Source organism: Petaurus breviceps, unplaced genomic scaffold (assembly GCF_028583685.1).
Source record: "Petaurus breviceps papuanus isolate PSGF00001 unplaced genomic scaffold, PetGlider_PUasm1.0 77, whole genome shotgun sequence".
NCBI lineage: Eukaryota > Metazoa > Chordata > Mammalia > Diprotodontia > Petauridae > Petaurus > Petaurus breviceps.
In genome coordinates this window covers 5,572,166-5,594,724 of record NW_027186492.1, presented here as the reverse complement: position 1 = coordinate 5,594,724, position 22,559 = coordinate 5,572,166, and the positions used below count along the sequence as shown (strand labels likewise).

The 22,559-nt window shown below is 36.8% G+C and overlaps 1 protein-coding gene across 3 annotated transcripts in view; it reads right to left on the bottom strand.

Annotated features, from left to right (window-relative positions):
- The window catches only part of SNAP23 (synaptosome associated protein 23), a 55,473-nt gene that overhangs the window by 2,547 nt on the left and 30,367 nt on the right, over positions 1-22,559 (bottom strand). For 2 of the 3 annotated variants that reach the window (XM_069105856.1, XM_069105857.1), the window contains exons 2-6: positions 18,915-19,017; positions 17,204-17,245; positions 16,577-16,625; positions 15,770-15,887; positions 811-969 (exon numbers count right to left, since the gene is read on the bottom strand). In XM_069105856.1, coding sequence (XP_068961957.1) covers positions 811-969; positions 15,770-15,887; positions 16,577-16,625; positions 17,204-17,245; positions 18,915-18,971 — 425 coding nt within the window. In that variant the 5' untranslated portion in view covers positions 18,972-19,017. The remainder of the gene's footprint in view (positions 1-810; positions 970-15,769; positions 15,888-16,576; positions 16,626-17,203; positions 17,246-18,914; positions 19,018-22,559) is intronic. The other variant, XM_069105858.1, reaches the window with a different exon arrangement.

Here is a 22,559-nt window from a genome sequence, read left to right as displayed (position 1 = left end):
TTGTGGTATGCCCCCCAAAACTGTATGACTGCCAGAACTGGCTTCTTGACAATGAGAAACCAACTTTTTATTTTCAAAAGGAGCCTAATTGGTTGCATCCTCAACACTCTTTGACATCAGCTGTCTTTTCATTATAGATGAACATTAAGTAGTTTATATTAAGTGAGAAGTCTTTTTGAAAGATTAACAACAGTGAAACTCAAACAACTAATAGATAAAAGTACAATATCTAGGAGCAGCTAGGTGATGCAGTGGATAGAGCACCAGCCCTGGAGTCAGGAGGACCTGAGTTCAAATGTGGCCTCAGACACTTAACACAAAAACTAGCTGTGTGACCTTGGGCAAGTCACTTAACCCCAACTGCCCTCCAAAAAGCAAAAAAAAAAAAAGGACAATATCTGTTATGTATATGTGCAGTGAAAAGCAAATTTCTAATATTATTACCTTAATGCCATTTAAGAACTCATGCAGTTATTCTAGTAAAGAAAGGAAACTCAATGTCCTGAATTAAAAGACATGAGGTTACATGTAACTGGAGAAAAAATTAGTTAAAAAAAAAACCCACCAAGAAAAAAATAAATAGGGGCGGCTAGGTGGCGTAGCAGGTAAAGCGCTGGCCCCGGGAGTCAGGAGGACCTGAGTTCGGTTCCGGCCTCAGACACTTCATAGCCAACACTAAAAACTAGCCACGTTACCTTGGGCAAGTTATGTATCCCCAGTTGCCCTCCAAAAAAGCAGCAAAAAAAAAAAACCAACAAGAAAAAAATAAATAAAAGAAATGGGGAAAGCTGCTGCAAAGAACAGATGTACCGTTTAATGTATCCACCACTGGCCCCTCCTGCAGCTGTTTGCTGAGGCTGACCATTTGTCATACGGCCTGGCTGCTTAGAAACCACATCACCAGATGAATTGTCTCCCCCTTCAGCCCATGTTGCTTTATAGTCCTTTCGAGACTCAAAATTTGCTGACCTACACAAAAAAAAAGTGAAGAGATATCAAGTCAGGTTGAGAAGCATTAAGTGAAAGATCTTGTTTAGTTTGCCCTATCACTAGTGCAGCCAAGCAGAGTAGCATTACAGTATAGTTGCCATTCCATTGAAATGAAAATTCCAAGCGTTTAACATTCCACTATAATGTATAAACAAACATGTCATTCATAATTCTCATGAGAATTCACAAGTTGTGAATGGAGATGACTTAACTCTGAAAGGTTGAGTCAACCAGTGAGGGGCTCACCTTTTAATTAATTATCCTGGAGATCAACCACCCTGGCACATGGCAGAAAAAGTGAAAATTGTTAAGACTAGATTATTTAGACCATCCATAATATGAAAAAGGAAGAACATAGATAAAGTAAAGATAATGCTAATTCAATTTCAACTTCCTCTCCACCAAATCTTTACTGGAACTAATAACAAGTGATATAATTGACTGGATTGCCCTTCACCTCTGTTGAGGTGAAATCTTAAGGAGATATTAAATGCGCCCCCAACATATCATTGGCTCATCTAATATTTCAGCTGGATGAGTAGCACTGATAAATGGGATAGGTATAAAAAAATACAAATTGCCAAGCAACAATGGATGAGGAAATGGACCCAGACTGCCATTTAAACTAATACAGCTTTCTCATTTTATATAAGAGAAACCTAAGGCCCAGAGAGGTTATGACTTATACAAAGTTATTCAGATAATCAGTAGCAGAATTTAAGACTTGAAACCACTAATGGGCTTGAAACCAGGATTGACTATAAGTTCAATGTTCTTTTTTGCTACATCAGGCTTCCTTTCATAGGTGAGCAGATACAAGCAATGAATGGTGTGAAAAATGTTTGCAAGCCTTAAAGCACTATATAAATGTTAGTTATTATTATTAGTTCCAAACTAGACAATAAGTCAATGAATCATGAAATTGGCTACACTGCTAACACCAGTTACAAGGGATAAATTATTTGACTAAAACTTTTAGATGTAATAACTTATTTTTCCTGATCCTATTTTTTTTCCTAATTAATCAAGAAATATTTAGTAAAGAATGACTATATGCCAGAAACTGTGCTAGGTGTTGGTGTTACAAAAATAAAATAATTTCTGTCCTTAAGGAGTTTACATTCTATCCAATGATCTGAAAGCAAAATCTTTTATAAAGTCATGTGTTTTAGGAGACAGTCTGTCCATCAAAGTATACCTTTATTATACCTGCAACTGAGAATGATGAGAAACATGGGGCTTAATATAATGCTAATTAAGTGGTGAAGCCTATAGAAAGAACTTTACAATGACTTATAATTAACACTAAAAACTTCCTAACCATTTGACAGGTTAAAGTAAAGATTAAAATAGTTAGTGTTTATATAGAGCAAATATTTTTACCCTCTTTTTGTGTCATGGATCCCTTTGACAGTCTAGCAAAGGCTACAAAATCCTTCTCAGAATTATGTTTTTAAATGCACAGAATAAAATACATAGGATTACAAAAAAGGCCAATTATATTGAAATTATCAGTTTGTTTTTTTTAAAGTTTATAGATTCCAAGTTAAGAAATCCTTTATAGGTTGCTTTATAGGTTTCACAAAGAACTTTACATGGGTTATTTCATCTGATCTTCCCAACAACCCAGCAAGGCTTTGTATACATTGTTTGAGGTTTGCTTTGTCTAAAGAAGAAATGGAATTTTCTGGAGATACTCTTGGCTTCTTTGGTATATTCCAGATTATTCTCCAATAGGAAATTTTGAAATGGCATAAGCAGAGAAGAGATTAAAACAGCATAGTGTATCTAATCCTAAATGCACAATTTAGGGTCCATTTCTGACAGAACTATAATATTATCTAAAATGTGTTATAATCTTTATGTCTTAGTACTAAATGTTTACTTAGTACTTAGCTGTTTTAGAATAGTATGAAAAAAAGCGAATCAAATATTTTAAAAATATCAAGAATTAAAGCTTGAAGTATGTATCTACATGCTTTTTTCTTTAGGAGTTGAAACAGTATATTTTGATCCCCTTAAGGCCAAAATTATTAAGTACAGTAATATCCTTCTTAAAGAAGTGTCCAGTGACACTGTCAGAAACTTTATAACAGGCGATATAAATAATACAGTAAGTATAGGCATGTGGGGAGAACATAGCATGAAGAATTATTAAAAACCAAAATAATTTCAAATGTGGCAGAAAACATAATATATATCTGGGCATCTTGAGGCTGAGGTTGGGTCAAAGCTGGGAAGATAAAGAGGTGCCTATTTTCAGGAAAGGAAGTGGAGAAAGACTAGGGGCTAGAAAAGTCTATTAAGATGGGACCTGACATAGCAGGGTAAGATCCAGATCTATGATTAAAGGACATAGTTCCCTCTGAACTCCTTGGCCCTCCACAAGCGTCAGATAACTTCTTCCGGAGTAAGGAGCCATCTATGCGGAAAGTACATGTAACCTTCTTTTCAGCCTCAAGCCAATTTACAAGAACTAAATCTGTTTTACCTTCATGAACAAAGTCCTAAGTAAGTCAATCAACACACATTTACTTAAATGTGCACTGACTGAACTTAGAGCTGGAAAGGACCTTAGAGATTATTTAGTTCAACCTATAGTTGAATAACAATCCGTTCAAAATTATTTCCAATGTGTGGTAATTCAGTCTATAACAGAGGCCTCCTGTGATTGGAAACTCACTATTTCCTGAAGCAAATCATTCCACTCTTAAGACAACTGACTGTTAGGAACTTTTTTCCTTATATTGAATCTAAATCTGCCTCTGTCAATTTTCAGCGTCAACTGAGAAGACCTATTATAATTTGTAGGACTCATCTCCACTATGCCTCTTCCTCTAAATAGTTTTGCATCTGCCCTGTCCCTTATTCCCTTACCAAGGACAAAGAATTTTTTTTTTCTTTTTTGCATTTTGGAGGGCAATTGGGGTTAAGTGATTTGCCCAAGGTCACATGGCTAGTTTTTGTGTTAAGTGTCTGAGGCCGGATTTAAACTCAGGTCCTCCTGACTCCAGGGCTGGTGTTCTATTCATGGCTCCACCTAGCTGCCCCAAAGAATTTCTTTAACAAGGTAATGTGTGTCCTCAAAATGGAAACACTTGGCTTTCTACCCTTTAGAGTTTCCGTTAAAATGTAATTAGTCGCTTCAACCCGTGGCTGGTCAGGCCACCCTGGGACTAAAACCATGGGCTCACATGGGGCTGGGCTCTGCTCCCAGCACGCTGCAATGGGCCTGCTGGCTGTCTTCAGTGAGAGGTGACTTTTCCTATGGATGTGCTTAAGATCTTTGTACTGCTTCAAGCATTTATGCTTTTGGATGGAGGGGATAGGAACCCTACACAGTGCCTGGAAAGCATAATTTTGAAGAGATTCCACTGGAGATGAATCTGCCCTTTGTAAACTTCATGGAAAGTATGTCTGGCCTCTGTAGTTGTCAGAATGGACACATCAAGAATCACTAGAATCTGAATTACAAGGGACCTCTGAATTCACATCATCCAACTGGAAACTTCATCATACCCTTCTCCAGCACACACACAAGTGAAAATCAATCATGCCTAGGGATGGTATAATGGTAATGGGTATTTGAAGATCTTCCTTGTCCCTTGTAAAAGCAAGCAAACAAGTTCTTAGTGCCTTGTTTCAAGTTGAGCCTTGCCCTTAATTATATCAAGGTTTTGTTAAGAAACAGAACTTGTGAATCCCACATAAGAGGAACCTGCCGATGCAACAGGAAGGGGTGGAAGAGGGAAGAGCTAATGAACAGAACTAAAAGCAGAGCAAAGATAAAAGAGAGCCAGAACTGCTGAGAGCAAACAGCATGGAGGCTGAGCAGCTACCATGAGTGAAAGAGGGGCATTCTTGCTTAAGGGAGCCTGTTTTGTTTTGAAGGCCTGATGGAGGGAAGGCTTGGGAAGGTGTGGGAATGTTGGTGTTCACTGCATTGCTTATGTGTACCAACTTCATGGTTACTGTAATGAATCTGGCTTTCTGGTTTGGGGATTTGGTTTTCTGGTATTTGAGTAAATACTTTGATTCTGTCCTCCAAAAAAAAATAAAATAAAATGTAATTAGTCAATAAGTATATCAGGATCGTGGCATAATTTCTGGTTCTTATGGATGAAGAGAGAGGAGTAAGAAGTTGCTGAAAGAAGAGTCTAAGGACTTTAAGGGGATCAAAATAAACAGTTTCAATCAAGATCTTAAATTAAACTGGCATGTAGAAACACACTTCAAGTTTTAGTTCTTGATATCCTTAAAGTGATTCATTTTTTTTCAAACTACTATACTTTTTAAAAAGAAGCTTTTAAGTTTATTTCCATTATTTATTTATTTATTTGCTTTTAGCATTCTTTTCTTGTTAAATTTTGAGTTCCATATTCTCTCTGCTTCCCACTGAGAAGGCAAGCAATATAGTATACATGTAAAATAATGCAAAAACACATTTCCATATTAGCCATCTTGTACAAAAAAAAGGGAAAAAAAAGAAAGTGAGAAAATTATACTTCGATTTGCACTCAGAGTTCATCAGTTCTCTCTCTGGTGTTGATTAACATTTTTCCATCATGAGCCCTTTGAAACTATCTTGGGATCATTGTATTGATCAGAGTAGCCAAGTCTTTCGACGTTGATCATCATTACAACATTGCTGTTACTGTGCACAATGATCTGGTTCTTCTCACTTCACTTTGCTTCTGTTCATATAGATTTTGCCATGTTTTTTTTTTCCTGAAACCACTGCCTTTGTCATTTCTTACAGCACAATAGTACTCTATCCCAATCATATGCCACACCTTGTTCAGTCATTCCCTAGTTGATGAACATCCCCTCAACTTCCAATTCTTTGCCACTACAAAAATGGCAGATAAAAATATTTTTGTACATTTTTATCTTTTTCCTTTATCCTTGATCTCTGAGATACAGACCTACTAGTGGTGTTGCCTTACTCAGAGGTTTATTAGCCCTTTGGTGTAATTCCAAACTGTTCTCCAGAATGGTCAAACCAGTTCACTATTCCACCAACAGTTTATTTGTGTACCTATTTTCCCCCCATCCTTTCTAGCATTTGTCATTTCTGACAGATATGAGGTGACACCTCAGAGTTGATTTAATTTGGCTTTTTCTAACCAAATATGATTTAGAATATTTTCATAAGACTATAAATAGCTTTGATTTCATCTTCTGAAAACTGCCTATTCATATCTTTTTTACCATTTACCAGTTGGGGAATTACTCTTATTTTTTTAAACTTGACTTGAGAAATGTGGCCTTCATCAGAGAAATGTGCTGTAAAAATCTAATATTACTTCATTGTCTATGGTACCTTTTAGCAAAAGTAGTTTCCCTAGTTATCTCTTTTAATTAGTTCTATTTTGTTTTTGTCGAAGATAATTATTGCTACCCATGCCTTTTTTTAATTCAGCTGAAGCATATTCAATTCTGCTCCAGCCCTTTATTTTAAGTCTGTATATCTCTGTCTCAAATGTGTCTGTTATAAACAATATATTGTTGGATTCTGGTTTCTAAACTATTCTGCTATCTGCTTCTGTTTTATGGGTGTATTCATTCCATTAACATTCACAGTCATGATTACTAATTTTGCATTTCCCTCCATCCCATTTTCTTTTCTGTTTCCTCTCTCTCTTTTTACCCAGTCTCTCCTTAAAAGTCTACTTTGCTTCTAACCACTGCCTCCTTTAATCTGCCCTCCCTTTCATCATTTCCCCCACCCCCACATTTCTCTTATCCCCTTCCCCTCCTATTTCCCTACTGGGGTAAGACAGATTTATATATATAACTGAGTGTATATATATATATATACACATATAAAATACATTCTTCCCTCTTTGAACCAATTCCAGTGAGACTGAGCTTTAAGCACTGCCTACCACCACTGCCATTTTCTCCTCCACTGTAAAAGTGCCTTCTTGAATGCCTCTTTTATGTGAGAAAATTTTCCCCATTCTACTTTCCCTTTCTCTTTCTCCCCCCTTCATTTTTTTGGAGATCATTTCAACATAATTGACTCACACCTATGCCCTCTGTCTTAATCTCCTTTTAACTATCCTAATCATGATAAAGTTCTCAGGAGTTACATGTATCATACTTCCGTATTGGAATATAGTTTAACCTTATTGAGTTCCTTATAATTTGTCTTTTGTTTATCTTTTTATGTTTCTCATAAGTCTTGTGTTTGAATATCAGATTTTCTCTTCTGCTCTAGTCTTTTCATCAGGAATGCTTCAAAGTTCTCTATTTCATTAAATATTCATTTTCCCCCCAAAGGATTATTTATACTCGGATTTGCTGATCGGGTTATTCTTGGTTGTAATTCTAGCTCCTTTGCCTTCCAGAATATCATATTACAAGTCCTCTATTTCTTTAACATGGAAGTCACTAAATCTTGTGTGATCCTGATTGTGACTCCACAATATTTGAATGCTTTCTTTCTGGCTGCTTCCAATATTTTTTCCTTGGCCTGGGAGCTCTGGGATTTTGCTATAACATTCCTGGGAGCTTTCATTGTAGTATCTCAGGAGAAGATCAGTGGATTCTTTCAGTTTTTATTTTACCCTCTGGTTCTAAGATATCAGCTTCCCTTGATAATTTCTTGAAATATGATGTTCACACTCTTATTTTTGATCTTGGCTTTCTGGTAATCCCATAACTCTTAAATTATCCCTCCTTAATCTATTTTTCAGGTCAGCTGTTTTTCTGATGAGATGCTCCACATTTTCTTCTATTCTTTTTTCATTCTTTTGATTTTGTTTTATTGTTTCTTGATGTCTCATAATCATTAATTTCCACTTGCCCAATTCTAATTCTTAAGTAATTATTTTCTTCAGTGAACTTTTTAACTCCATTTCTATTTGACCAATTCTGCTCTTTAAGGAGTTCTTTTCTTTAGTAAATTTTTGTGGCTCTTTTGCCACTGTGCCAATTCTGGATTTTAGGTGTTTGTTTTCTTCAGTATTTTTTGTGCCTCTTTTACCAAGCTGTTAATTCTCTTCTCATAATTTCCTTACATCACTCTCATTTCTTTTCCCAGTTTTTCCTCTACCACTCTTATCTCTTTCCTTAACTCTTTCAGGAGTTCTTCTTGTTTAAAAATGCTTCAATAACCCTCTTTATCTTTCCTTTTTTCTAGGGGAAAGGGGACAACTATCATTACTCTCTCTCTCCAATGAAAATTTTTTCTATTTCAGGTAAACAAATATTGTTACCAAACATGCATAATCAAGGAAAACAAATGTCCTACATTGGACCAGTTTAAAAACGTGTATCTTTTACACGATTCCAAAAGACTTATGATGAAAAATGCTATCCAACTCCAGAGACAGAACTGATGGACTCTAAATGCAGATTGAAGCTTATTTTTTAATTACTTTATTTTCTTTGGGGCTTGGGGGAGTTTTTTTGTCTTTTTTCTTTCATAACATGACTAATGTGGAAATATGTTTTGTGTGCCTGGACATGTATAACCTATATCAATCTGTTTGCTTTCTCAGGGAGGAGAAAGTAGAGAAAGGGAGAAAGGGAATTTGGAACTCGAAATAAAAAAAAATAAAAACAAATGTTAAAAATTGTTTTTACATGTAATTGGAAAAAATAAAATATTTAAATTTTTTTTAAAATGTGCATCTTGCTCTCTACCTTGAGTACACCAATCCTCTTCGTGGAAGTGGTTAGCAGGCTTTATCATTGGCCCTCTTGGAAGCCTGATTAGTTGCTACATTAATCAGAACTCCTAAGCATTTCAGAGTTGTTCTTTCTCAAAATGCTATATCAGTTCTGACAAGTTTTTCCAGGTTTCTGATATTTTATGCCACAACAATATTCCATTACCTTCACATACTATATTTCGTTCAACCATTAACCAACTGATGGACATTCCTCTTATTTTCTTTTTTTCAATAAATAAAGCTATTACAAATATTTTAAGAAATACAAATCTTTTCCCTGTTTTTCTTTATCTCTAATGGTCTAGTAACTGGGTCAAAGGCTATATCTAATTTAGTGCCTTTTGAGGCATAGTTTTAAACAGAGGTATTTTCTACCACACATCAAAACAAGACGCCACTCACAATATCCATGCACATGCAAATACAGCCAAATGAAGCATCACCTTTAGACAGCAGGTTAACAGCTCAGACTGCGCCAAGACTGCATCCTAAAGTTCACTCTGATCAATTACCGAGTCAGCCTCTGGTGTTAAATCTTCATTTTTAGTAAGCAGGTTAGAAAGGAAAAGATTAGGTAAGAGTGAGATACATGAACAGTAAATGACAGCAAAAGAGAAGCTGGTTTTGTTAGAATTTTTAAAACAGCATTTAGATTCCTGCCTTGTTTTATAGAAACAACTGACATCAGAGAATCTGAATAAAAAGGAAGGAAAAAAAGAATCATAAAGTACTTAAAAGTAGAGAATGTTTCATTTTTCAAGATGTTAAGTCTATCTGACTGATGATATTCTTCTAACTGAAAATTAGCCCCAAAGTTCAATATATGCACAAAAAAACACTTTTCAGTTCTGAACAAGATTCATTTTGCTTATTATAGTAACTCAAGTCTTGAAAGTTATACTTCAACTTCACATTAAATTCTCAGAAAATCCAGAATGGTTTTGAAGCACTCAGTTTTGGTACACAGTAACTATCATTTTGCTCATTCAACTATATATCATGTCATTTCTCTGCTCAAAACACTTTAATGACTTTTTCAGTAGTTTCAGTTGTGTCTGATTCTTAGTGACCCCATTTGGGGTTTTCCTGGAGATACTAGAGTGGTTTGCCATTTTCTTCTCCAGCTCATTCTACAGATGAGGAAAGTGAGGCAAATAGGGTTAAGTGACTTACCCAGAATCCCACAGGTAATGTCTGACACCAGATTTGAACTCAGGTCTTCCTGAACCCAAGCCCAACACTCTGTCCACTATGCCACCTAGACGTCCTTAACCTACTGCTAAAAAGTACAGTATGGGGTATCTCAAAAGTCTTAGTTCAGTTTTAAGTTTTATAGTTCTGTATAGTCTTTTTTTAATGGTTAACTTTACTTATTTTAAAATTTCATTTTTTAATATTCTGAGTTCCAAATTCCGTCCTGTCCCCCACCTCCACCACCAACTCAAAAAGCAAACAATATGATATTAATTCCTGTATAAAGTCTTTACACATCCTTCTACTTACTTTGCAGAGGTGGGGTCCTGGGGGTTATCCTACGACCTTACTACACATAATATGAGATTGTTTCAATGTATTGATCAATTTTGCTAAATTTTTTCCTCTTCTTCCTCTTTTTTTAATTTTTTTTTTAGCTTTTCTTTAAGAGATGGTCTTAGGGGAAAAAAAGACATTAATAAAAATTTATTTTAAAAAATAAGCTGTGATTAGAGAGCAGAATTTAAAAGTTCCAGATCTCAGATATAGATAATTCTGAAAACATCAAAGTATTAGATGTGACCACAACACTGTGTGTGGTTGAAGTACTACATAGGTACATTCCTTATATTAATATTTTATTTTCTCTATTAAGAGTGGCTATTTAGGGGCAGCTAGGTGGCGCAGTGAATAGAGCACTGGCCCAGGAGTCAGGAGGACCTGAGTTCAAATCCGGCCTCAGACACTTAACACAAAAAAATAGCCGTGAGACCTTGGGCAAGTCACTTAACCCCAACTGCCCTCCCAAAAAAAGGCAAAAAAAAAAAAAAGAGTGGCTATTTAATAAATGTTAAACTGAAATGTATGACAACATACCAGAGTCTGAAGCCACAGACTATAAATGGTGTTGATAGCTACTTAGTTAGATAACTAATCTAAGAGAGTACAATCTGAGTATAATAAACTAGGACATTAGACATTCATCACCCTGGGACTTTCAATCTTAAGTATACTTCATTTCAAATTAATGTTAATTACACAATCAATTCTCCCAATTTGAAGGTAACTGTAATTAAAATATACATCTTAAGTTTACTGCCTTTGAAGAGAAAAGATTAATATCAAGCAGTGGGACAATTTTTTTTAAAGGTACCACTTCCAGTAGTCCTTTAAAAAGAACTTAGCAAAATCAAAATCTCATTTAATGTATGGTTCCATTTAATGAAAGTATTACTGTGTGCTAGTACTGGCCCATAGCAAGTCACTGCTAACATGGTTTCAACTAATACAACTAACAAAAAAATTCCATAGCACACATTCAGATGTCATAGAATCTCAAGAGTTGTGGGGCGGCCAGGTAGCACAGCAAGTAAGAGCACCGGCTCCAGTGTTGAGAAGACTTGGAGATCGAATCCCGGGCTCAGACACTTAGCACCCACCCAGAAACACCTGGCCGTGTAACCTTGAGCAAGTTACTTAACCCCAATTGCTTAGAGGCGGCCAGGTGGCTCAGCGAGTAAGAGCACCGGCTCCAGTGTTGGGATGACCTCGATCAAATACGGGCTCAGATACTCAGCATCACACCCAGAAATAACTGGCCGTGTAACCTTGAGCAAGTTACTTAACCCCGATTGCTTTAAAAAAAAAAAAAGAATCTCAAGAGTTGGAAGGGACCTCTGAAGGCAGAGCCTACACCCAAAATAAGGATCCTCCTCTAAAAAATACTTCAGTAATGCACATCCAGTCTTCCCCTGAAGACCTCTACTAAAAAAGAATTTCTTTCTTCCCATGGCAGCCCACTTTTGGACAACTTTTATTATTAGGAAGTTTATCCTTACATCAAGTCTAAATTTCTCTCTCTGCACCTACCTGAATTCAGTGACCACAGGTCTGCCCTCTGAGTCCCAGCAGAAGAAATATTATCCTTCTTCCACCTAACTGTCCTTCAAATACTTGAAAACAACTGCCATTACCACTGGAGCCTTCACTTTTCCAGACTAAACACTGTCAGCTCACTCAACCTATCTTCACATGGAATGATTTTGAGGGACTTCATCTGGTTTGCTCTCTGCTAGAGGCACTCAAGCATTAACAAGATCCTTCCTAAAATGGAAAGCCTAGAACTAAACATATCAAAAATGTTTTCTTAGTTAACTAGTACATTACTGTGAAAATATTTATTTGTACAAAATTTATTTGTGTACAAAGCTGAAGAGATTAAGAAGATTTTGAGAGCCTCTAAAGAACATCAAGAAGATGGGTATGTTTTCTCTGACCATGAAAAATGAGCTTTACATTGAAAAAATCAGTGCAAAAGTATGTAACAGAAAGCTGATATCCAAAAGAAGTGGGGAGATAAGCCATTGTCTGGCTGCTGTCAGTGAGTTCAAATAACCAGGCTGCAATGAACTATATTCTAGATTACTGAAATAACAAGCAGATGTGACTGCTGAACCACTCTCTGTGATCTCTGGAAGAGTGTGGGGAATAGGAGAAAACAGAAAAGGTGACACAAGGCTGGAGAAATATAGGCATTTTCTGTTTTCTTGGACACTACAATAAGAATAGAGTCTACAAACTACAGAACTATGAACTTGACTTTGGGACTTTGGGACCTTGCAAAATTTTAGAACAAATTATTAAAGATAATGTCAATTCTCGGGGCGGCCAGGTAGCACAGTGGGTAAGAGTACCGGCTCCAGTGTTGAGAAGACCTAGAGATTGAATCCCGGGCTCAGACACTTAGCACCCACCCAGAAACACCTGGCCGTGTAACCTTGAGCAAGTTACTTAACCCCAATTGCTTAGGGGCAGCCAGGTGGCTCAGCGAGTAAGAGCACTGGCTCCAGTGTCGGGATGACCTGGATCAAATCTGGGCTCAGATACTCAGCACCACACCCAGAAATAACTGGCCGTGTAACCTTGAGCAAGTTACTTAACCCCTATTGCTTTAAAAAAAAAAAGATAATGTCAATTCTCTTTAAATACTTAGGAAAGGAAGCAATAAACATAAGGAACCCAAAATCATGGTTTCATAGAGAACAAATAATGCCAAATAGGTTACCACATCAGGAGAATGTTGAAGCTTTAATTTAACACAGATTTCAGCAAAGCTTTAGACAAAGCTTATACTATTCTTTTGTTGAAAAAATGAAGAGGTAATAGCTAGATACAAGTGTAGCTAGGTAGATTCAGAAATGGCTAACTGGACTCAAGGGGCAAGCGGGAAATAGGTCTCCAGGAGAATGGCCCAAGTATTTGGCCTTGGACAACTTAATCTTTTTATCAGGTGATATAAAGGCAGGGAAAAAATGCTTATCTAGTTTGTAAATTGCAGAACTGGAAAAGATAACTAATAAAATTAATTATAGAGTCAGAATCCAAAAAGATCTTGAGAAGCTAGAATACTGGATTGAATTTAATAGGAATAAATGTAATATCTTAAGAACTACACTTAAAAAAAATCAACCTCACAAGTTTAAGATGAGGAAGGTATAGCTAAATAGCAGTTCAGAAAAAGATTTGGAGGTTTTAGTGAACAGAAAACTAAAGGAGTTAAGAGTGCTGATGGAAGGTCACAACTGGTTTAAAGAACCAATTACAGAACTGGTTTAGAGCAACCAGAATGGTGAAGGGCCTCAAGATCATACCATAATAGCATATGGAAGGAAATGGGAATATACGGCCTGGAGGATAGAAAACTTAGGAAGACATCTTGGCTGTATTCAAGCACTACCATGGAAAAATGATTAGACTTGTTCTACACAGACCTAGAGGGCAGGCCTAGGAGCAATGCATGAAAGTTCCAGAAGCCAACTGCAACTCAAAGCAGGGATATATTTCCTAATAATTGGAATCATCATAAAGCAGAAAAACTGGCATCAGGAAGTAGTGGGTTTCCAAGTGAAGTCTGGATAACTACCCATTAGCCAGAGTAGAAGGGATTTGTAGTCAGATATGGTGGAGTGGACTAGATGGCCTACAAGGTAACTTCTGAAACTCTGTGATTCTGTGATTTGTCTTACATTTCTTTAAAGGAGAAGAAAACTAAGAGAGCCTAAACAAATACAAAATAATTTTAATTTCCCAGCCCATTTAACAAACACTAACCTCAGCCTTTTAACAACTTGGGCCTATTAACTCTGGGGTAAAATTTGCAATCATAAGATGAACTTATAAGCCTGACAACACAGAAATATCTCTTCCACTCCCAACTATTTTTGGTAGCCAAAGAGTCCCAAACTTAAAAGATTTTGACAGAAAAGCTATAAACAACAAACAGAACAGATGTAACAACTAGGTGAAAACTGTAATATTTATAAAGTACTTTGGAAAGCGAAACTGTGAACATAGTCATTCAACCTTAATACTGCTTCTTATGACTTACTAGAATACAAAAATTGCCAGGGTGTTTCTTCTTTTGAATGAAAATTTAATTTAACCCCTCCTCACAAAGGAAATGATAAAAACTGATTGCTTAAAATTAACTTGCAATTATTCTGAATATTTAAATATTTGCAGCTATTAAAAAGAGATTGGTATTAAAAGGGTAAAAAGTGAATTAATAAGAATTTAGTGTCATTTATCATTTTTACAATGCATTTAATGAATATTTGTCAAATGCTATTCCATTCTAGGTGCTACTCTGAAATAGTCTAGAGAATTCAGCCTTCAAACATCTTACAGTTTTCATTGACCACCCACTTATGAAAAAACTCACCGCAAAACTTGGAAGCATCTCTGGACACTCCAACAGTCTAGTCTCCTAATGCAAACAAACCCCGCTTAATCTTTCTCCATTCTAATCTATTCTTCAGCTGCTGCCTCAGTTTCAGTCCTAGCTCTTTCAAGAAGATTCCTTCTATTAGTTAGTCCTCTTCCTCCTTTATCTAGCACTTACAGTCTAGATAAAGCACACCATTTAGCATCTGATATGTACTTCTAGTATTATTTACTATTGTTTCTTGTGGGTTGTTCTTGTTTCTCCAACAATATTCCTAGTTCTTTGAAGGCAGGATCACTGAATTAGAGCTACAAGAAACCTCAGCAGTCATCTAGTCCAATTCCTTCATTTCACATACCAGGAAACTGATGCCCAAGTGACTTGCCTAAGTTCACACAGAAAGTAAGTGGAAAAATCAGAATTTTAACCTAAGTTTTCTGCGTAAATTTATTAGTTTCCAATATGTCACGCTGCTTCTTCATATTCCCTACCTGTACTCTGAGGAATAAATAGTAAGCAGACAGGTATTCCCGACAGTATAGTAGTGCTATCTCCAGAACCTGTTTTAGCACTGGTTACTTACTGATTACTAGTGAAAGAAACTATTAACTCCATTCTCACTTTTTGACTGTCAGAGACCTATTTTTCCACTTACTTCTCTCTAGATTAAAAAAAAATACTAGGGGCAGCTAAGTGGCACAGTGAATAGAGCACTGGCCCTAGAGTCAGGAGGACCTGAGTTCAAATCCAGCCTCGGATGCTTAGCACCAAAAAAATAAAAACACAAACCTAGCCGTGTGACCTTGGGCAAGTCACTTAATCACAATTGCCCTCCAAAAAAGCAAAAAAAAAAAAATACTTGCTTTTAAAACAGGATAGATTAAAATTGTGGTTTTCAGGGTATGTACCAAATTCAATATAAAATGATTACTTATCTTTTTAAATAGATCAACAATATACATTTACATAATGTGCAACAAAGTCCCTAATTTTTGTCTTAAAACCATATACGCATTTCACTAAGAAGGAAGGTAGGAAAGGAGTATCTTTTTGTAAAGCCTGTGTAGCGATTTAAAATAATCACTGCCCCACAAAAAAAAAAAAAAGAAAAAAAAACACCTCTCACAATATCCTCTAGGCAAACAAAGATGAGTTTTCAGACTTTGACTGATCAACTCACCTATTCCAAGGGCAAACGCAAAGGCCACAACACTTGTTGAGTTCTGTTAGGGTCTTCTCTGCCTCTCTCATGTCTTTGTTTATTTGGTCCATACCTTCTTCTATGCGGTTCAGTTTTTCTAAAGAAGAGTTTTTTGAAAGTTACATTTTGTGAGAAGTTACTAGCCATCACAAATACTCTGGGAAAACAGAAAATACCGCTATATAAGGTAGCATAATATGATAAGTCCCAAATCTAATAATGCATTGATCCAATTTAGTAAATGTTTGTAATGGCACTGAAAGAATAAAAAGACAGTAAATACTGTCTGACATGAAATCAGTCTGGGATATCCTAAACTTTAAAGCCCCTAATTAGAATCTGAGTTGATCCCAGGAAGAACTTGGGGATATAGTTCTGTTTTGGAATCATGTGGGCTAAGATCTGATTTGGAAGCAGATACCCAACATTATTCCTAGCTCAGTAGCTTCAAACCTCAGAATAAACAAGGACCCTTGAGAACCAGGCCCATCTGACACTGAGCTCCAACGAATATTCCAATCTAGATGCCCCCCAAACTTGTTTAGGCTACTAATCAGATTTAAGCCCAATAGCCTGATTTTCTGGGCATACAGTAATTTCTTAATACTTCTAATGGAAAAAGTCAAACCCTGTTTAACCCAAAATGTGAAAGGGGTTTGAGGTGGAGGAAATGTACCACCCACATAGGGAAGGGAACTCTTAAAGGACACATTTTGGAAACATCCATGAATGCAAGCAAATGTGTAAAGTAAAATTCAGAACTTCTTCCAATGACTCCAAACTTACCCCCTTGTTCATCCAGCATAGTGATGGTTTTGATTCCTGCATCCTGGGACTGAAAGAAGTAAAAAAAAAAGTCTATATATAACTACATGTAACTAAAACAAAAGCACTAACATCCAGAAATGTAAAACAAGAAGCCCCTAGGAAATACAGAGAAAACATCAAGGCCAGAGAAAGTAAGATTCAAGGCAGATTTAAGCCAGGATTCTAGATGTGTATTTTACAATACTCCCTACTTGAAGTGAAAAGTGAGTCACAGACTTTTATTAAATTAATTGTCCCTGCCATGCTATGGAAGAGGAAAAATCAAGTGTTGACATTACATAGCCTGATGACATCAATACTTTCTGTTCTCAAACAAAAAAAGTATTGTCTTCCTGTCCCTAAACTCTTTCAGAATACTAATTTAAGACAATCTCTCCTTGCTCACTTCCTATACTTGACTAGATAGAATTGATTTCATGTCAAACATAACATTATCTGAGCAATAAATGTTACTGGGCATTACTGATCCAAATGCCAAGCAGGTCACAAGCTTTGTAACAAAGAGCTCTGCAAGGAGAACAGTGGCATCATGTTATGCCCTCCAGAATACCCAAGAGTAGGACATTTCTAGTAATATCCTCTTACCTCAATGGCTAAACCCAGGATTCTCCTTGTGCTTTCCAGGGACTAGGAAAAAAAACCCAAACAAAGCTTTAACATTTTAGTATGCAATAGAAAAATAAACAGAATTCAAAAATAAAAATCCATGTTTACCATGTTCAGAATGTTATCATATTATGTATAAGTAAAATCATTGCAAACTATCTCTTAAACAACATAAAAACAATCAAATTGGTCATTAAAGTTGCAAGCTGATTTTCACCAGGAGCTCCAAGAGATACTGTGTGGGGGAAGGGGGAGGGGGGTTTCCAGTCACTGAATCACAGAATTTGAGAATCAAAAGGAACCTCTACAGACATGTAATTCAACTCATACCCCATAGAATTACCCACTATAATATATTCTACAAGTGGTCATCCAGTCTCTGGGTGTAGACCTCACTACCTCTCAAGGCAACCCAGTCCCTCTCTGGATAGTACTAATTATTAGGAGATTTTTCCTGACATCAAGGCTAATTGGCTTCTTTGCAAGTTCCCCCCCTGCTCTTGATGCTGCCTCTAGAACCAAAAAGAACAAGACTTATCTCTTTGCCACATGACAGTCTTTCAAATACCTGAAAATAGCTATCATGTCCCAGGGTCTGCATTTCTCCATGCTTAACCTTCCTATTTCCTTCAACTAATCCTCAGGTATCACAAACTCAAGGTCTTTCACCATTCTGGTGGCCCTCTTCTGCTGGTGCCCAAAGTGACTGCCATACTCCAGATAAGGTTTGACAAATGGACTATCACCTCCCTATTCCCCAAAGCTATGCCCCTCTTACAGCAAACAGCCCAAGACTAAATTAGCTTTTTAGCTCCCATACCACACTTGTTGAGCTCGCAGCCCACTAAACTGCTATCTATCCATATCTCCACCATCTTATATTTCTGAAGTTGATTTTTTGACTGAAACTTTACATTTATCCCTATTAGATTTAGTCCAGTGTACTAGTCCGTCAAAAAATTTTTGGATTCTCTCATGAAGCATAACTATCTCAGATCTGTGTCATTTACAATTTTGATGAGCATACCATCTTTTGTCTTTATCCACATCATTGATAAGAATACTAAACAACACAAGGCCAACCACAGAGCCCTAGGGTACTCAATCATCAATGTATTTTCAAAATCCTTAAACAATAAATCAACAAGAATGTATTAAGCACCTACTATGTACTAAGCACCATACCAGGCACTGGGAATATAAAGATTAAAAAGGAACAGTTCTCATCCTTCCATATAGAGAGACATCAGTCTAGTTCAGCTCCTTATTATTCTCACTTTAACTATTACAATGGCCTCCAGATTGGACTTCTTGCCTCAATTATCTCCAATCCATATACATAGCTGCCAAAGTGATCTTATAAAAGCACAGGTCTGTCCATGGTCAGTTCCCTACTCAAATTTTAGGTGACTCTCTATTATCTCTAGTGCCTCTGTTTAGGCTAGAGTGTATTAGAATTTACTTTTAACTTTTTCATTGTGATTTTTGTTTTTCTGAGGGAATGAACCAAGACAATAATAACATATCATTAGTCAATACCAAATGTATTGTTGGTCTAATCAATTAACAAACATCACGTTGGCCAAAATGGCTAAGTTGATCCTTCCTTACCTCAGATCCAAGTACAGGAATACAACACATAGATATAAGAGATGTAAAGTGAATTAAGACTTTCAATAAAATGTTTTACCTCATCAGTCACCTGGTGAGCCCTTAGTTGAATTTCTTCTGTTGACATATCATCCATGATGGATCACAATCTTGGTAAGCAAAGAAACAGAAACTGTGACACTCTGGTTTAAAAAAAAAAAGTAGGTTTCAGGGGTTAAAGTAAATTATTCTCACCTTGGAAGATCACTAAGATTTTATATAAACTGATACAAACTGAAGTGAGCAGAACCAGGAGAACACTGCACAAAGTAACAACGATATTGTATGATGATCAGCTGTGAATGACTTAGCTATTCTCAACAATATGATGATCTAAGATAATTCTGAAGGACTCATGATGAAAAATGCTCTCTACCCCAAAAAAAGAACTGATGGAGTTTGAATGCAGATTGAATCATACTTCTTGTTAACTTTATTTTTCTTGGGAGTTTTTTTGTCTGTATTTTCTTTCACAACATGACTAATATGGAAATATGTTTTGCATAACTGCACATGTATAACCTATATCAAACTGCTTGCCTTCTTGGGGAAGAGAGAAAAATTGAAACTCAAATTTTTTAAAAATGAATGTTAAAAATTGTTTTTATACATAATTAGAAAAAAATCTCTCCCATTAACTTGATTTTTTAAATACATCGCTATGTTTATAGTGAAGTCTTTAGGTGAAAAAAAAAAAGCCCAAAGAAAGTTTTATAAATTGAGGAACAAGGTAAGAAAGGATTTTAGTAGCCTTTTGAGTATGACCACTTTTACAATTCAAATACCAAATTCAAACACTATTGTGCTGAATCTGCAGCCTGATCTAAGGCACTAACCTCAAAGAAAGGAAGGTCTGTTTAAGTCCTACCTCTGTTACATACTAATTACTCGGCCCTGGCCAAATCACTTAGAAAATTGCACAGCTGTTTTGCATGACTGCACATGTATAATCTATATCAAATTGCTTGCTTTCTAAAGGAGGAAGGAGGAAAGGAAAGAATAGGGAACTCAGAAGTTGTTTTTTTTTAAGAATGTTAAAAATTTTGGTTCGTGTGTAATTGAGAAAAAAATAAAATGAAAATTAAACGAGAAGAATATTACACAGGAAGGTTAATACTATAAATTACAGATCACAGGATCACGAATTTAGAGTTTGCAAGTACCTAAGATCAAAACTGGTTTTCAACACTGGTAGATTTCCCTACAAGACAAGATCAAATATCTACAAATATATTTTTTTAAGTGCAGAACATTGTATTAATTGCAAGAGAGACTTAAAGTTGGGGAGGCCAGGTGGCTCAATGAGTAAGAGCACCGGCCCCAGTGTTGGGATGACCTAGAGATCAAATCCGGGCTCAGATAACTTAGCACCATACCCAAAAAATAAGTGGCCGTGTAACCTTGAGCAAGTTACTTAACCCCAATTACTTAAAAAAAAAAAAAAAGAAAGACATAAAGTGAAGGCAAGAAATGTCCCCCACCCTTATGGAACTGACAATCTAGTAAACGGATAAGACACAAACACTTGATTGCCAGCCAAGGGAGTTGGACCCAATGATCTCCAGGGTCCCTTCCAGTTCTAAATCTCTAATTATATGGTCTGACGAATTACAGCATGTGTACTGGAATGCAGCCATACACATGTAACACAAGTCCTGGGGAAAGGATCAGGGAAGACTTCATGGAAGAGGAGGTGACATGTGAGTGGGGTTTCAAAGGATAAGGTCAGGCATTAGACACAGAAAAGAGTAAGAGCAATAGAAAGGGAAATTGGAGGGTGTATAGAGAGGACAGAGAATAGTTCATTAGAGTACACAGAACAGAGTAATGACAGGAGGCTAGATGTGCTAAGGGTGGTGGTGCTAGATTCTGTGGGCCTGTTAATGCTAGGGAAAGGAGCTGATCTGATCAAGAGAGTACCTAGACTCTGGCACCTTTAAACACAAAGAACAACAAACAACAACCAAGGGTATTTTTCATATGTCTACTGTCAAGGCTAATCACTTAAAAAAGGAAAATCCACCACACTATGGACAATATGCTAGTTACTAACTTCAAAGAACTCAGGTAGGTTGGCACTTGGAGGATAAACTTACAGCAATCACCAGACTAGCAGTGGAGAACCTGCAGTCCCAAGGCCACATGTGGTCTTCTAGGTCCTTACTTGTGGCCTTTTGACTAAGTTAAAGTTTTATAGAAAACGAATGCTTTTATTAAGGGGATTTCTTCTGTGAAGTTTGGATTCAGTCAAAGGGCTGCACTTGAGGACCTGGAGGGCCACATGTGGCCTCGAGGCCACAGGTTCCCCACCCCTTCACCAGACCATACATAAAGATTTTCTAATTTTTTGAGACTTGCCAGAACTGGCAATCCACTGGCATAGGTTTTCCCCTCCTCCCCCCATTCTACATTTGTTAAATTTTTTCCAAGAGCAAATAAAGCACATTTTCATTAGTTCCAGATAAGAAATATTTTAGTTGAAGAGATTAAGGTATGCTGAAAACTAGGGCTGGGGAGGGTGGTCATTCCATCCCTCCTTAACTTACATAGCAAGAACAGCAATTGAATGTCATAGTTTCTCACTAGTCCCAGTGTAATGCTTTCTTCCATCTTTTATTTCCATGGGGGGGGGGGGGAGGGTTGGTTTAAAAAAAAATGCTAGCTATAAAACATCTTTTTGTCCCAGTCCAATTTTTACACTGATGCCTTTTTATACAGCTGTTTCCCAACAGGCTCATCCTCACACCATTTAGAATCTTCTCTTGTAACAAAGTACAGATTTTTTTAAAAAGCAATACAATGACCATGCCTGACAGGATATGCAGCATTCCACACCTGTAGCTCACTATTCCTCCAAAAGAAAGGATGACTATTTCATTATCAGTCTTCTGGAGTCACTGCACTGATCTAAATTCCGAGGTCTTTTAAATGTTACTTTTCCATAACTGTGGTCATTGTGTGTATATTATGCTTTCTTGTGCTGCTTACCTCCTTGGCAACATTTCTTATGGGGAAAGAACTATAGATCACAATTTGTTCAGTCATTACCCAATGAAGTGGTACCCACATTACTACACGGGTTTTTTGGTAGTCATGTGTAATGGTTATGGGATGTGAAGATCTTCCATGCCCCTTGAACTTGCTGACATACCAGGAAAGGGTGGGGCAAGAAGAAGCTGGAGCCAAGCTAGAGTCAGTGTGGTAACTGAAAGCATGGCGGCAGCGGCAGCACGAACTCCTTTTTTTTTTTGAGCCAGCTAGAATTTCTGCTAAGGACTCCTGCTGAGGGCTGTTGGGGACAGGAACTGCAGGGGGCCAGAGCTGCTGGGAGCGAGCTGCGTGGATGCTGAGCAGTTGCCATGAATAAAGATAAGAGGACCTTTGCCTGAGGTAGCCTGTTCTGTTTTGAAGGCTTGAGAATGTGGGTGTTTATTGCATTGACTACATGTGCCAACTCTATAGCTACTGTGATGGCTCTGACTTTTTGGTTTTGGGACTCAGTTTTCTGGTATCTGAATAAATGTTCTAGCTTTGTCCCCCATGTAGAGTATGTTATATTTTGTGATAAATAACCATATCAGCATATTTATAGTTACCATAGGCATTGTAAACATTGCATTGTTGATACACCATGGAAAGTACCACTATGAATATTTTAACATACATGGGACCTTTTTCTCTGTCC